At 40.5% G+C, this 13492-nt stretch overlaps 1 protein-coding gene across 4 annotated transcripts in view; it reads left to right on the top strand.

Moving 5' to 3' along the window:
* The window catches only part of BRD4 (bromodomain containing 4), a 38948-nt gene that overhangs the window by 13809 nt on the left and 11647 nt on the right, over positions 1-13492 (top strand). For 2 of the 4 annotated variants that reach the window (XM_072399753.1, XM_072399755.1), the window contains exons 2-11: positions 6636-6960; positions 7695-7832; positions 8673-8808; positions 8994-9074; positions 9194-9429; positions 9748-10146; positions 11144-11272; positions 11650-11862; positions 11967-12160; positions 12872-13194. In XM_072399753.1, the coding sequence (XP_072255854.1) occupies positions 6670-6960; positions 7695-7832; positions 8673-8808; positions 8994-9074; positions 9194-9429; positions 9748-10146; positions 11144-11272; positions 11650-11862; positions 11967-12160; positions 12872-13194 (2140 nt within the window). In that variant the 5' untranslated portion in view covers positions 6636-6669. Of the gene's footprint in view, positions 1-1339; positions 1458-6635; positions 6961-7694; positions 7833-8672; positions 8809-8993; positions 9075-9193; positions 9430-9747; positions 10147-11143; positions 11273-11649; positions 11863-11966; positions 12161-12871; positions 13195-13492 lie in introns of those variants that run through there. The other 2 variants (XM_072399754.1, XM_072399756.1) reach the window with 2 other exon arrangements.

The following is a 13492-nucleotide window of genomic DNA, read 5'->3' as shown; positions in this document are numbered from 1 at the left end:
TTTTCTGTGTGTGGAGTTTGGGTGGCTGCATGGATCAGAAATGCATTTCCTCCCCCTGATTAGCGCGATGTTGAAAAGAGAAACCCTCATTTTATTTACAGACTTAACTAGAAAAAGCATCTTTATTTTATTGATGCAGCAGTAATTTTTTAATCATTTTGTACTTGGGGTGAATACGATCACTTAATATAAAAATTCCTATCTTGTGTTCACTTGGTGCATTTAGTTTTATATGTTAGGGTTGAACCTCCTCTTTGCATGCATTAACCCTACCTGTCCCACCGTATAAAGCTCTTGCCATGATTCCATGACAAGTTTGGTATTGTTTACCTAAAACCCATTTTTTTAGTGTCCAGTCATGTGACGCTCTATCCAAAAGTCTCCTCCTTTCCTCAGGGTCTCTGGTGTCACATTACTTGCTGTGAAACTGGTTGGTACACTTGGAGTCCCCTTGGCATCTGAAAAGGGGAGACATTGTTATAGGGGCGTTAGAAACTCGCCTGTATGCCATTGCTAAAACAGCAAAAACCCCGCTCTGCTGGCAGAGGACCTGGGCACTGGATTAGAGTAGGTATGTGTCTCCTTTTTTTCAGTAGGAGAGGGGAAGACAAAAATAAAAACTTGGTATGAGTTGGAAAGGTTAGGGGACATGTAATTTATACCTGGGGAGGGGGATGGGTCTGGTAACATGGCGTGGATTTTTAATTCATTTAGGCAGAGGCATCGGTCCCAGCTGTCTATCTATTTGAATCAAATCACTACATACCTATCTTTTGTTTTACTTTACTGATCTATTACATATCAGATAAATTATAGTCATGGCAGCCAGACTGATAGAAGGAGAGAGAGTGTTGTCACCTCATAGCAGGATGTTTAGGTATTTTATTGTAAATGGCAGACCATGCATGATTTGTTTTTTTAATATAATTTAGTAATTGGTTTAAAAGATACTGCAGTATGTTGGAAATAACATTTTTTAAGTACCGAGGCTCGTTGAAATAGCATTGTTATTGTATGATGCTACTGGTCTTTAATACACATTGCGCTATTTACGTAGCTGCTCCTTTTACGTAACTTTCGGCGCCTGCAAGTTACATGTGATTGCATCACCACGCTCATGCTGCGCATGACATCACTTCCTTGATAAGAAGAACGCGTTCGTGAATTGAATACTTTACGCCGCCAGCGTGACGTAACTTTGCTTCTTCTGAATCTCGCTGAGCGGCAAGGTTCTCCTCAGTCACGTTGCTTCCGTAGCGTAGATTCCTTGTACGCAATTGGCGCACAGAATGCCGAGGAAGTCTTGCGCTGTTTGCGTTGCGTACGCGACGTGAATATGGCAGTTGCGCTCGCTGCTTGGTCCGCAGCTGCAGGGGTTGCGCACTTTCCGTAAGGCCGGATCTCCTTGGCGGGCCCAGTGTCGGACGGGTGAGGCGGCTGCCGGCGACGCGTTTCGGGTGAGTATTTGTGCTATTAGCCGGCATAGCTCGGCTCGGTGTATCAATGTGCGTAGCTCTTAGCAGTGTCCAGGGTGGAATACCGGGGAGGAGGAGCCGGGGCCTGGAGAGCAGCCCCGAGCCGGCGCCATTTTCTGGGAGAGGAGGCCCGGGGGTGGGATTATATATCCCCCGTCGATATTTGTATAGAAATACGTGTAGTTCGGGTTTATAGGCCGCTGTAGAAGGTGTTGGAGAAGCCAGGACTGTGTGGCATTGGAAGGTGTGCTTAATATATGAAGGATACAATGATGTGACACTGCAGAGAGAGAGGAGGGGCTGCATGGAGGATGTTAGGAGCCAGCACCTCATATCTGCATCAATAATAAACCCCAACATCACCTGCAATACCAATCCGTTCATATTGTGCTGCTGTACAACTACCGATAAAGCTGCAGTGTTCAATCACACCATGCATTGTTGTAAGTTCTCCTGAGCATTGCTTATTGTGGGGAGACTTTTCATGATAAACTCTTATTATTTATCACACGTTCACTGGTATGTCACTCACCGGTCCTAGACATAAACTGAAAGGCCAGATCTTATCAAAGCAGGATTTACCCCGAGACATCCATAGGAGCGACTTGTTTCCAAAAGTGATGGATGGTGCAGAGTGCGTGAGGTTTTCCTTTGTTCTGTGCCGGGTCAATCAGAAACCTGCATTGTAAACAGCACGGATGTTGGAGGGTTTCCTGTCTGACCTCCGTTATACAGCATGGAGCATTCAGTCGTGTGTTATAGTGATCGCTATATGTCCATCAACATGCTGATATCTGTATTTGTTTTATCAGTGGGGTATTAAAATCCATTTCTAAGTGTTAAAGACAGGTCCCAGTAATTGGGTATTTTCACATGCGCTATGTTTGTGTTGGTCTGACTTTTACCCATAGGTATTTGAATGGATATCTTGGGCTTTGTCAGTGAGATTTTCCTTTATTGTTTGGGTTTCCAGGACAGGAAGTGAGGAAATATCTTCAGTAGGGACTTGGGTAACAATACAAAGGATCTGATAAAGGTTCTGTGTTTGATTAATTGTTTGCTGTAGTAGACTTTCCTCATTGTCGGTAGGAAAGGAAGGGGAAATGTTTCAAAGGGAAGCCTGGATAGCAGTCAAACCTCATAGAGGTTCTAAACCCCCTCCCCCATGTATACCTTAAAAAAAAAAATGGCTTAAAAGAAATCTAATATAATTACAATCACCAAAATCACATTATATATACATGTATGTGTGTGTGTAAAAAATCCAAATTTTGTTGTTCTTTAGAGTAGGGGAAAGATAAAACCAAGGTCGTCTGTGTCCTATTTTGGTAATTTCCCTTTTTCGTTGCATCCTGTAGACCTCACCAGGAAATGACACAAAATCTTTACAATGTATAGACAGTCAACTATTAGAGGGTTATGGGGGAAAAGTGTCCCAATTTTTTTTTTTCTCCTTTTATTATCGGTCTTGTGTCAACACAAAATGTTAGCTTTGCCTACACTTTCACTTTCATTCCCCGGTGTTATCAGGGCCAGGACATTAGCAGACGTTAAATCTCCCAACTAGGATATACAACAATACAATCCAGATAGTGGTTCTAATCTCTTACCCCTTTATTAAAATCCTTTAAAAATGTCCCCTTTGTCTGCTGTGTTCATTAAAATAATTCCCGGTGACCGTGTCTTAGTTTAGGTGTATTGTCACTCACAGGTACAACTTAGAGTAGATAAAATGGCCATGATGTTTTTTTTTTAAATTTCATCCCTTGTTGCTAATGTTTACATTGCAGTTTGATGTACAGCGGTTCAACAAAATTATTGCCTTTATGTTCTATTTTTTTTTAAAGCCGTACTTCTGGTTTAGAGCCAAATGGAGGCTGCCATCCCGACCAGAAATAGTTATGTGGCTGCAATGGCGATCATCTGGCCGGCATACGTTCCAAATTACTGAATGTGTGATTTACCTGCACATCTTCTGTTATCTATATGTCAAAGCACATGTCCTAATAACGTGGAGCAAATATTCTGCAATAAGGCAAAACATTTGTATGATGGGGCTTAAACAGAAGCAATATGTGGGGTTAAATATATTAATATTCCATACATTTGAGTTCACCTTTTTTTTTTTTTTTTTTTTTTTTATTAAATTGGTTTATTTGCTTGACCTATGTGCAAACCTTGTCCGTGCTTTTGCCCCCTCCCCCAATCAACAATTCTGATCGGGGAGAAATGAGGGCTGCTAACTGGAACATTGTGTGGTCCAATGCTTGGCACCCCTCTTATTTATATATTTATATATATATATATATATATATAAATCATAAGAGTTTAATTTTGGCTTTAATAATTGGTAAATGTAATTTGACTTTTCAGAAACTCCTTGAGAAATTATTGGATCAGATGTGATGCACGTAGTAAAGTGGAACTAAATTCAGCTGATACTACCCTGTCCCCGTTTCATCACACAGGCACCTCCGTTTCCTCCCTTCTTTCCTTCTGTATCCCAATCTTTGACCATCTTGATTGATCAGGATAATGTAATTCCTTTGCAGGCGTGCGGGAGATCATTTGGTCTCGGCACATGGAAGGAAAACCCGGTTTGCTGGGTATCCCCTGGCGGCAATCGCCTGACACCCTCCCCATCACCATTTTTTAAAGGGGGAATTTATTTCCGTTTTAAAATGTAGAGCAGAAAAATCTAATGTGACCAGAAAAGTTATCTGGATGTGAACTTTTTTCTGTTTAAAAATGTGTACTGTGGATTGATGACGTTGTAGGAAAGCCTCATGACCGATGTCAGTTAACGCTTCAGAGAGCCAGGAATAGGTTTGGTGTCCTGTGTGCATGTCTCTGGGAGTTGTATGGGGCCATTCTTGTCATGTTTTAATACAACCCATCTTTACTGGCTTCAAAGGCGCGTTATTTAAAGCCTCTAGAATGCACTGTTAAAGCTTTCCATTTTTTCAGGATTTCTTTAGTTTTACTTTGCTTTAAGTTCAACACAGAAAGCCTTGTTTTTTTCTTTGTCAAAGTTTTCATGTTCTTTACAGATTGTGTGCAGTCGTCTGCGTTTTTTTTAAATTATGTTTATGTTGAGTGTAATTACTCTGGCCCCTGAAATAGACATTTTTGAAATAGGGAGCAAATATGGGAAGTTTGGAACATGCTTGTTTTTTCCCTTAATCACTAATCTAATATTATTGTAAAAAGTTGGTAAGTAAAGTTTATATAATGGAGTGCAAGAAACATCAACTAACATAGTCAGTAAATTATAAATGCCGTTTCTTCTCTCGGGGTTATTTATGTTTCGTTGTTTGGGACTGTGTTTACCTATTGGGAGTCACTTACAGCAAACCATAAATGATGGACTTCTTGGTAAATCTAGTGTTAAACATGGACGTCTTGAAAGACAAGTTAAATAATGACCAGTCAGTTTTCAGTTTCATCAAACTTAACATCTCGTGCACCTGCCAATTTTTTTCCCCTTTTTTTTTAAATTATTTTTTGTTCTGTACATTGTCTTCATTTGAGATGCAGCAAAATATGTAAACCCTCTGACAAGTGAAATGAATAATATCCTGTGGCAGTGTCACCCATCAGAGAAATGGGATATTTTAAGCAGCAAGTAAACAGTCAGTTCATTCTTAAAGGGGATGAAACTAGGAAAAAGTGAAAGTATAAAAACGAGCAAACAAGGGATGAGTTGTGATGGTTAGATGACTGGATTAGAATTTCTCCTAAAGAGCAAGACTTATAGAAGGTTCCCAGTATAGTGATTGGTATCGACCAAAGTGGTCTTGGGTGGGGAGGAGCGTGTTTCTATTTGTTCTGATACCACAGAGTTGCGGTGGCACAAATTGCTAGAGAAACACATGGCTGCCCTCAAAAAAAAAAGATGTCCAATTTGGTTAATTGCGGCTTGCTTTGCATTGGGTTGTTCAGCCATATCTTGATCAGACTGCCAATACTGACCCCTGTTCCCCTTGTTAGCATCAGAACTGGAACACGTATCGATGGAAAATTGCCTGGTCTGTAGAATCACATTTTCTTTTAGAGCATGTGTGTAGGCGTTTGTGAGCATGTGTTCTTTTTTGGGGGAATGAGATGGCAGAAGAAGGAGGCGGCAGGCTCATAGACAGCTTGGCTTGAAGAATCTTCTGCTATCATCTTGGTGCCAGGTATCGGAGGGCACCCATAGAAGTCTTGTACGTGCCTTAACAGGTGTGAGCAGGTTTAACTATTTCCATAATCTTTGTAAGGTTTTTTCTTTAATGTTTTGGCTGATTCTTGTATGCTTGTGTAGGAAAGTTTTATCATAGTTTTATCCTATGGTAAGGGGAAGCTGCCTGCATATGATGCATAGACTGAGATGGTGCCTGTTATCTGTGGCTCTAGAAGTCTGGCAGTGGTTTGTGGGAGAAAATCATGTGCTGATTGATATGTCAAGAGTACCATTTTTAGACCAGGCAAACGTTTTCTTTACTTGCTCTGTGTATTTGCTCTGTAAGACGTGTACACAGAACTTCAAATTATTTTATTTTTTTCACTAAAGGAAAGGACATTTTTGCTCTCTCATTACAACTTTTAAAATGCTGGTTGTCTTTGTTTTTAGAGCCAAACTAGATGATGTATGTCGCATGCATGGGGGTTCATTGATTCCTGGAATGCACAGAGGAAGCTGGGATTACTGGCAACCAAAGCTCACAATGCACATCTCAGCTTTTTGCTAGAAACTTGGAGTTATCAGGCAGGTAGGAGGGCTTATTGCAGAAGATACAGCACCTCTTTCTTTCAGCAAAAATTACCTGCCTGATCTTTGTCTCCTAAAAGTGGAACTTTAGTTCCGCTTTGATATTTTGCGCCATTAAGGACTTTTTGAAACTATCCGATAAGCATTGAGGAGTTTTGAAACTATCCGATAAGCATGACAGCCAAGAAAACCTTTTCAAATTGAAGTGGGCAGTAGGTGCCTATATTTTTCTCTCTTTATATCAAAAATTAGCTATTTGAATTTCAATATTAATTTATAGCTTTGTCACCTTATGGTACAAATATTAATTTGCTTTGTTTGTAGCACCTGTAACTCTGGAAAGTTCTGATTGTTTTGTTCTTGGGAAGTAGCTTATTTTAAAATGCATGTTCCTATTTTTTACCCCATAGGTCGCCTGGCCCTACATGCGATGGGAGCTCTAGCATGTCATCCGAGACTGGGCTTGGTACACGTCTAAGGGCCACATCTGGAATGGGCGACGGAGTGGAAGGGGCTCCAATGTCTGGGGCCCCACAGCCTGCCCCTCCTCAAACACAGACTCTGCTGTCACAAATGATTAACCCTCCGCCTCCTGAAATAACAAGGCCAAACGCACCTAAACGTCAGACCAACCAGTTACAGTACTTGGCCAAAACCGTACTCAAGACGCTATGGAAGCATCAGTTTGCTTGGCCCTTTCAGCAGCCTGTGGATGCAATCAAGCTCAATTTACCAGTAAGTAAAATCACTTGTTTTATGTAGTATTTGCCATTTGTTAACTCTACCCAATTTCATTAAAAAAAAAAAAAAAATCAGCTACTGCATCAGTTACTGGACTCTCAGCCAAACGTAAACATCTGCCAGGCTAAAATGAGACACTTGGGTTTTCTTGGATCAGAGTTAGACACATTCTGGTTGCCTTAAGACTATAAAAAGTCTGGTGGTGATCCTAACATCTTGCCTAAAAGTTACCCTATTGTTTACATTTGTTTTTAGGAGATCATCAATGAAAGTTGCAGTAGAATAGCCTTTCTCAAACTTCTTTGTCCTAGTGGAACGCTTAAAAAAATTTTCAGATCCTGGTGCACTCCTGCATTGTAATGTTCTGAAAGGTTAAAATTGTACCTTTTATAGTGGTAGTCAGCGATGATGTGACCTCTGAGGGAGGAATACCCCTTCAGAAGGAAACACTCACCATTTAGTCTGCAAAAGAGATAACTGGTCTATGAGGTTAATTGAGCCAGCAAAACAGGCTCCTCCGCTGGAACAGTGTGGGACAACATTCAGAAGTAGTTCAGTCTCATTTTTTTCCATGGTCTCTATTGGTTAAAAAGCCAGCCTTGTTAGGGGTAAAGTCTTATCCTGTCTTGTTTGTACTTTTTGGAAGAGGCATGCTGTCTCTTTAATACCGATGCAGTCTATATTCAATTCTATATTTTCCCTTTTTTTTTTTTCTCCTTTATTTTTAGGACTATTATAAAATCATCAAATCCCCAATGGACATGGGTACCATCAAGAAACGCCTGGAAAACTATTATTACACTAATGCGCAGGAATGTATCCAGGATTTCAATACAATGTTTACAAACTGCTACATTTATAATAAGGTGAGCCTCTAAATCTTCCTACTAGTTGGATTGTAATTGTAACCATTTTTTTTTTTTTCCTGTAACCCATTGTTACAGCTTTGCAGAAACAATGACACATTATCACATTCTCAGGATGATGAATGTGTTGAAAAAAAGTTGTTTTTAACTCTTTGAAATCTTCAGCTTTTATAAAACGAGCACCTGGTGGATCTTGCCATAAAGGTCCTAGTTCAGGCACTTCCTGTCAGGAGTGACAGCGTAGTGTCTCTTAAATGCTTTTTCGCCCTATTACATGCCCCTATATTAGGGGCCATGGGTAGCTGTACCAATGCCTTTGCACCAAGTAAAAAGTTAGAAAGCCAATCCGGAGGAATGACAAGCAGCCATGGCCGAGGAAGGGTAGTGTTTTAATATTCTTTAACATACCTGAAGTGCTGGCTTTCACAGTTATTGGCTGCTGCATGGAGAATCTCAATAATTTAACGGGTTTTGGCTTTTCTTTGGGGGAGTTTTTGATTTTGGCATGTAGTACTAATGAGTAATTGTGGGGGGTTCTCTGCATGGGCAAACTTTGCATTGTATTTGTGATTGCAATTTAAGATCATTTATATAGTATTCAGTGGTAGCATAGTTTTATTGTCATATTATTAGTAGTTTAATCTCCACAAACCTGCGCTACAATTGCTGTTAGTCTCCTAGGCAATTGTCTTACTAGCATTTTACCAGTTACAGTAAGCAGCCTTGTGGCTGCCTGATGTCTCCGTAGAAAGGTTTGTTGGTTACATTTTTCTAATGTCAGGGTTGAAAGACTTGCTTTTTTGTTACTATGTATTGCTGACTTGTTCATATGGTTCTTAGCCTGGAGATGACATTGTATTGATGGCTGAGGCCCTGGAGAAGCTTTTCCTGCAGAAGATTTCAGAGATGCCTCAGGAGGAAACAGAGTTGCCGATTGTTCAGAGCAAAGGACGTGGCCGAGGAAAAAAGGAATCAGGTGATTGGAGCATAAAAGGGTAGTCCTTTCTGTGATTAAGTAGTGTGACTAGAGGAATGGTAATGTCATTATTTTTATTGATCAGAGTTGGAAGGCTTGTGCTCATAGATTGATAAATGGTGACACCAAATAGTTGAAGGTTTTTGAAAAGACGCAGATGTATAAGTGTCTTGTGTGCCTTCTAGATGCCTCAATTATCCCTATGAGAACGAGGGTCCCATCAATAAACCAATCTGAGAAGACTGCTCCAAAGCCACCCGTGACATGTAAGTGTGATAAATATATAACGGTGTGTGTGTTTTTTCTTCTTTCTCTTCTTTTCTCCTCATGAAAAGTGGTGTTTTGTTTTATGGCACTTACAATTTTTCTTCTTCTAACTCTTCAGCTGTTTCTAAACCTGCAACCCCGACCACTCCTGTTGTGACCAAGGCACCTACCCCTCCACAGACCCGTACCCCACCTGCCCGTCCCCCTGCTATCACTCAAGCTCCTATTCCGTACTCACCTGCTGTCACTCAGGAAATGGTGGTGCCCACAACAATACCCCCTGCTGTTCCATCTGTTCAGAGCCACGCACCTGTCATCTCGACTACCACCCAGCCCGTAAAGGTGAGAAGAACGGTGAGTTCAATTAGGCCAAATATTAAGATACATTTAATGTTTGGAAGTGCTTAGAAGGTTGGCCTTATTGATATGGGCTTGGGAACCAATAGCTATTGCTTAGGTAAATGTTTACAGCTGACGTGCTTTGTGCTGTCAGGGGCTTTTGCTATAGGTGGGCTTGGTAGAAATTGGTCTGGAATTTGGTAGACTAGGAAAATACCATTCTGTAGATAGGGTCTCTGGCTTTCTAGCTTTTTTGGCAATTTGTTCGTGCACTTCTGTTTATCTGACAGTCTTTTTTCTCCTTTTTAACAAAATGTATTTTCTTTACCACAGAAAGGGGTGAAGAGGAAAGCAGATACTACAACCCCTACGGCCCATGACCCCCTTCATGAATCCTCTCCCCTTCCAAGTGATTCAAAGCCTGCTAGAGCTTTACCTAGAAGGGAGAGTGGTCGTCAGTCTCGGCCAGCAAAGAAGACCGAGGTTCCCGACTCCCAGCTTCCTGCACCCCCTGTTCTACACAACCCAATGAGTGCCCAACCTGTTCAGGCAATCAGCAACACCAGGATCTCTGAGCAACTGCGCTACTGTTCAGGCATCGTTCGTGAAATGTTTGCAAAGAAACACACTTCATATGCTTGGCCTTTTTACAAACCTGTAGATGTAGAAGCTCTTGGACTGCACGACTACTGCGAAATTATCAAGCATCCTATGGACCTGAGCACTATTAAGGTGTGGGAAGAACCTGTATTAAATTTCACTCTCTATGCCATGCTGTTAGACCAGGCTTGTGTCTTGATACTGGCACCAGATATAATAAAACTAATACTTGCATTTTGCAAAGTTATTAGAAGTGAAGCTATAAGAGATAACATTAATATGAGGAGAACTATTCTACTACTTGTATCTGACCTCCTGTCAGGTAATTACGTTATTAGACCATGCTAACAGTTTTTTTTTTTCCATAGCTTCAATTAGCTGTTCAAATAAAACAACTGTTTATATTATTCAGCCTTTTTAATTAATAGCCTACATGCTTGTAAATGTCTTAATAGCCTTTGTGGGTTTTTTAGGGGGGTCCAGGAGCCCAAAAAACAGGATTTCTAGGAAAAGCCTAAAGTCATTGTATTTGAAATGGAGGTCTATTCACCGATCATCAGTCCTAAATTTTCTCAGTTTTAGGCTGGGTCAGGTCTTATGGCTACTGCATGCCAAAATCTACCTGGCTCCAAGCTTACTGAGAGATTGTGTTTGTTGAAACAAACCTGTTAAAGACTTGGGCAATTCAAACTGAGCACATGATTAAAACAGTATTTACCGGGAACTTTGGGCAAAATAGGAGATGTTTCCCAGGTTTTGCAGTACCATTACAAATGACTCCCACCTTTGTGATCCCTACAATCCACCTTAAAAATGTATGTGCTAATTTTGATATTTCTATCAACAAGATCCAATAAACAAGTTATTTGAAAATAGCATCATAGTGGGGAAAAATCTCTGGTGGTTTAGTTCAACTTTAAATTGTACTATAAGTGGACCAGCATATGTGTTTTTATGTCTTATGCCCAGAACATGACCGGTTTATTTTTGAAGAGATTAGTCCAGTTAAATACAAGTTAACTAAAAAAAAAAAAAAAAAAACTATATCAATATCACTGCCAGGGGGAGAGTAAAAGTGTTGGCTAAATTTACCAAGAATCCTTTTTTAAATAAATAGTGTTGTCTACAGGTAAAGCTGGAGAATGGGGACTATCGAGATGCCCAGGACTTTGCCTCTGATGTGCGACTTATGTTTTCGAACTGTTACAAATACAACCCTCCGGACCATGAGGTGGTGGCCATGGCCCGCAAGCTTCAGGTAAGCAAGGTTTGGCAAAATTGCCTCACCTGCCATTATCTTTTTAAGCCTATCCTCACTGGATAGAATCCCCAACCCCCCCCCCGCAAACATAGTATTTATGTGCAGCCCGGTGGGAATGTTAACATGTTCAGCTACCAGCTGCTGTTTGTTTATATGGGCTTTTCATAATTCTGTGCTGCTGCAATGCTGTTTAAGGTTGTAGCTGAACAGCAGAAGTGGTTGAACACAATAGCAAATTTATTGGCAGGTAAAATAGTTTAAATGTGTATTAAAACTGTATTGTCGCTGTTTGCGTTGTGCAGTCTTAAATTTGAGAGCTTAATGGTATAGGGAAAGATGTTTAGTGAATATTATTTTTTTTTTTCGTTTTTAAGGATGTATTTGAAATGCGATTTGCCAAGATGCCAGATGAACCAGAAGAAGCACCAGCTCCTGCACCCTCACCCACCCCCTGTCCTCCTGCGCCTTCTGTCAAGGGCCCTCCACACAGCTCCAGTGATAGCAGCAGTGATAGCTCTTCTGATAGTGAAAGCAGTTCTGACAGTGAGGAAGAGCGTGCACAGAGATTAGCAGAACTTCAGGAGCAGGTAAGCAAATGCTGTACAGCATCTGATTTTTTTTTTTTTTATTTATCGATACTCTATGTTGAGTTTGTGGGGAACATACCTCTTATAACACTTGTTTCTTTTAGTTAAAAGCTGTGCATGAACATTTAGCAGCCCTATCTCAGCCTCAGCCCAACAAACCAAAGAAGAAAGAACGTGAAAAGAGGAAAGATAAGCACAAAAAGAAAGAGGAGGTTGAGGAGTCCCGCAAGAACAGGTCCCGGGAACCTCCAACTAAAAAACCCAAGAAAAGTGTTCAAGGACCAGTGGGAACTCCCAGGTATAATAACATCTGTGCTGTAATATATAAAATAGCTCTAGCATACAAAGCTAAATTGGAACCCCAGCTTTATCTTTGTTCTTTAACTGTTGTGAAGGGTTCTCTCTTCTGCTGAAATTGCTTACTCTGATTTTTTTGTATATTGGGACCTTCTCCCATTAGCAGCTGCAGCAAATTTATATATTCCTTGTCTAACAGATTTTGCCTGATGTAGAACATGATAGTTTTCTTATCTATTTTGGCCCTTGTATGACCTGAAGTTCTCACCTAGGCTTCACTAAGAAATGTGTTGTCTATCCAGCCGGTACACATTGCCTACTGGTTGCACTGCAAATGTTAGTCAGGGGCTGCAGTTTTGCTTCCTTTTTTGCACACTTTAAAATGCACATTTTAGGCCTGAATATTATGTAAAGTTTCATAGAACAAAATTGTGCTAGTTGCAGTTTCTTGCCTCAAGATATTTGTTACAACTTGTCAAAACCAAATTTTCTAAATAAAATGCACCGCCCACTTCCCCCTGTACGTCATTGTCATATATTAAAGATTAGACCAGACCTAGTAAATATGTACCAAGTATGTGAATAAAACACAAATATTGCTTTCCTTTAAGGATCACTTTAAATGTTATTTGGGACAGACCTTTTCCTTAGCATACCCATTGTTTGTTTATGGGGATAGGGAGTAATTTACTTTTTCCCTTAAACTCATCAGCATTAAAAAAGAAGCGGCTCCCCCAGTGTCACGCCCAGCAAGACCCGCACCTCCACCTGCACCTTGTGAGTCTTCAGAAGAGGAATCCCAGAGATGTCGACCAATGTCTTATGAGGAAAAGAGACAATTAAGCCTGGACATTAATAAGCTCCCGGGAGAAAAGTTGGGCAGAGTAGTACACATCATCCAGTCCCGGGAGCCATCACTTAAGAACTCTAACCCAGATGAAATTGAAATAGACTTTGAGACCCTTAAACCGTCCACACTGAGAGAGATGGAGAGATATGTTACCTCTTGCCTAAGAAAAAAAAGGAAACCACAAGGTGAGATTTAAGACCAACTGACTGGTGGTATGGTAGAATGCTTAGGGATTACGGTGTTCATTCAAACAGAACTCAAGGTAAAAATAAAAATGGTACCTGGAGGAATTTTTTAGAACACTGGAATTCATACGACTTATATATTTTGGGCCCCAGAGTGTTGTGAAGAATTCTGCCAAAAGAAACTACTGCTAGAAAATTGTAACCAGTGCACAGCAGCCAAAGTTCAATCTTAAGTAGCTATTACATTTTCAGTTTGAATTGCTATACATGATGATTGTGCCATGAAGTTTCTTGTTCA

Source organism: Pyxicephalus adspersus, chromosome 2 (assembly GCF_032062135.1).
Source record: "Pyxicephalus adspersus chromosome 2, UCB_Pads_2.0, whole genome shotgun sequence".
Lineage (NCBI taxonomy): Eukaryota > Metazoa > Chordata > Amphibia > Anura > Pyxicephalidae > Pyxicephalus > Pyxicephalus adspersus.
This window is presented reverse-complemented; position numbering and strand designations above follow the sequence as displayed.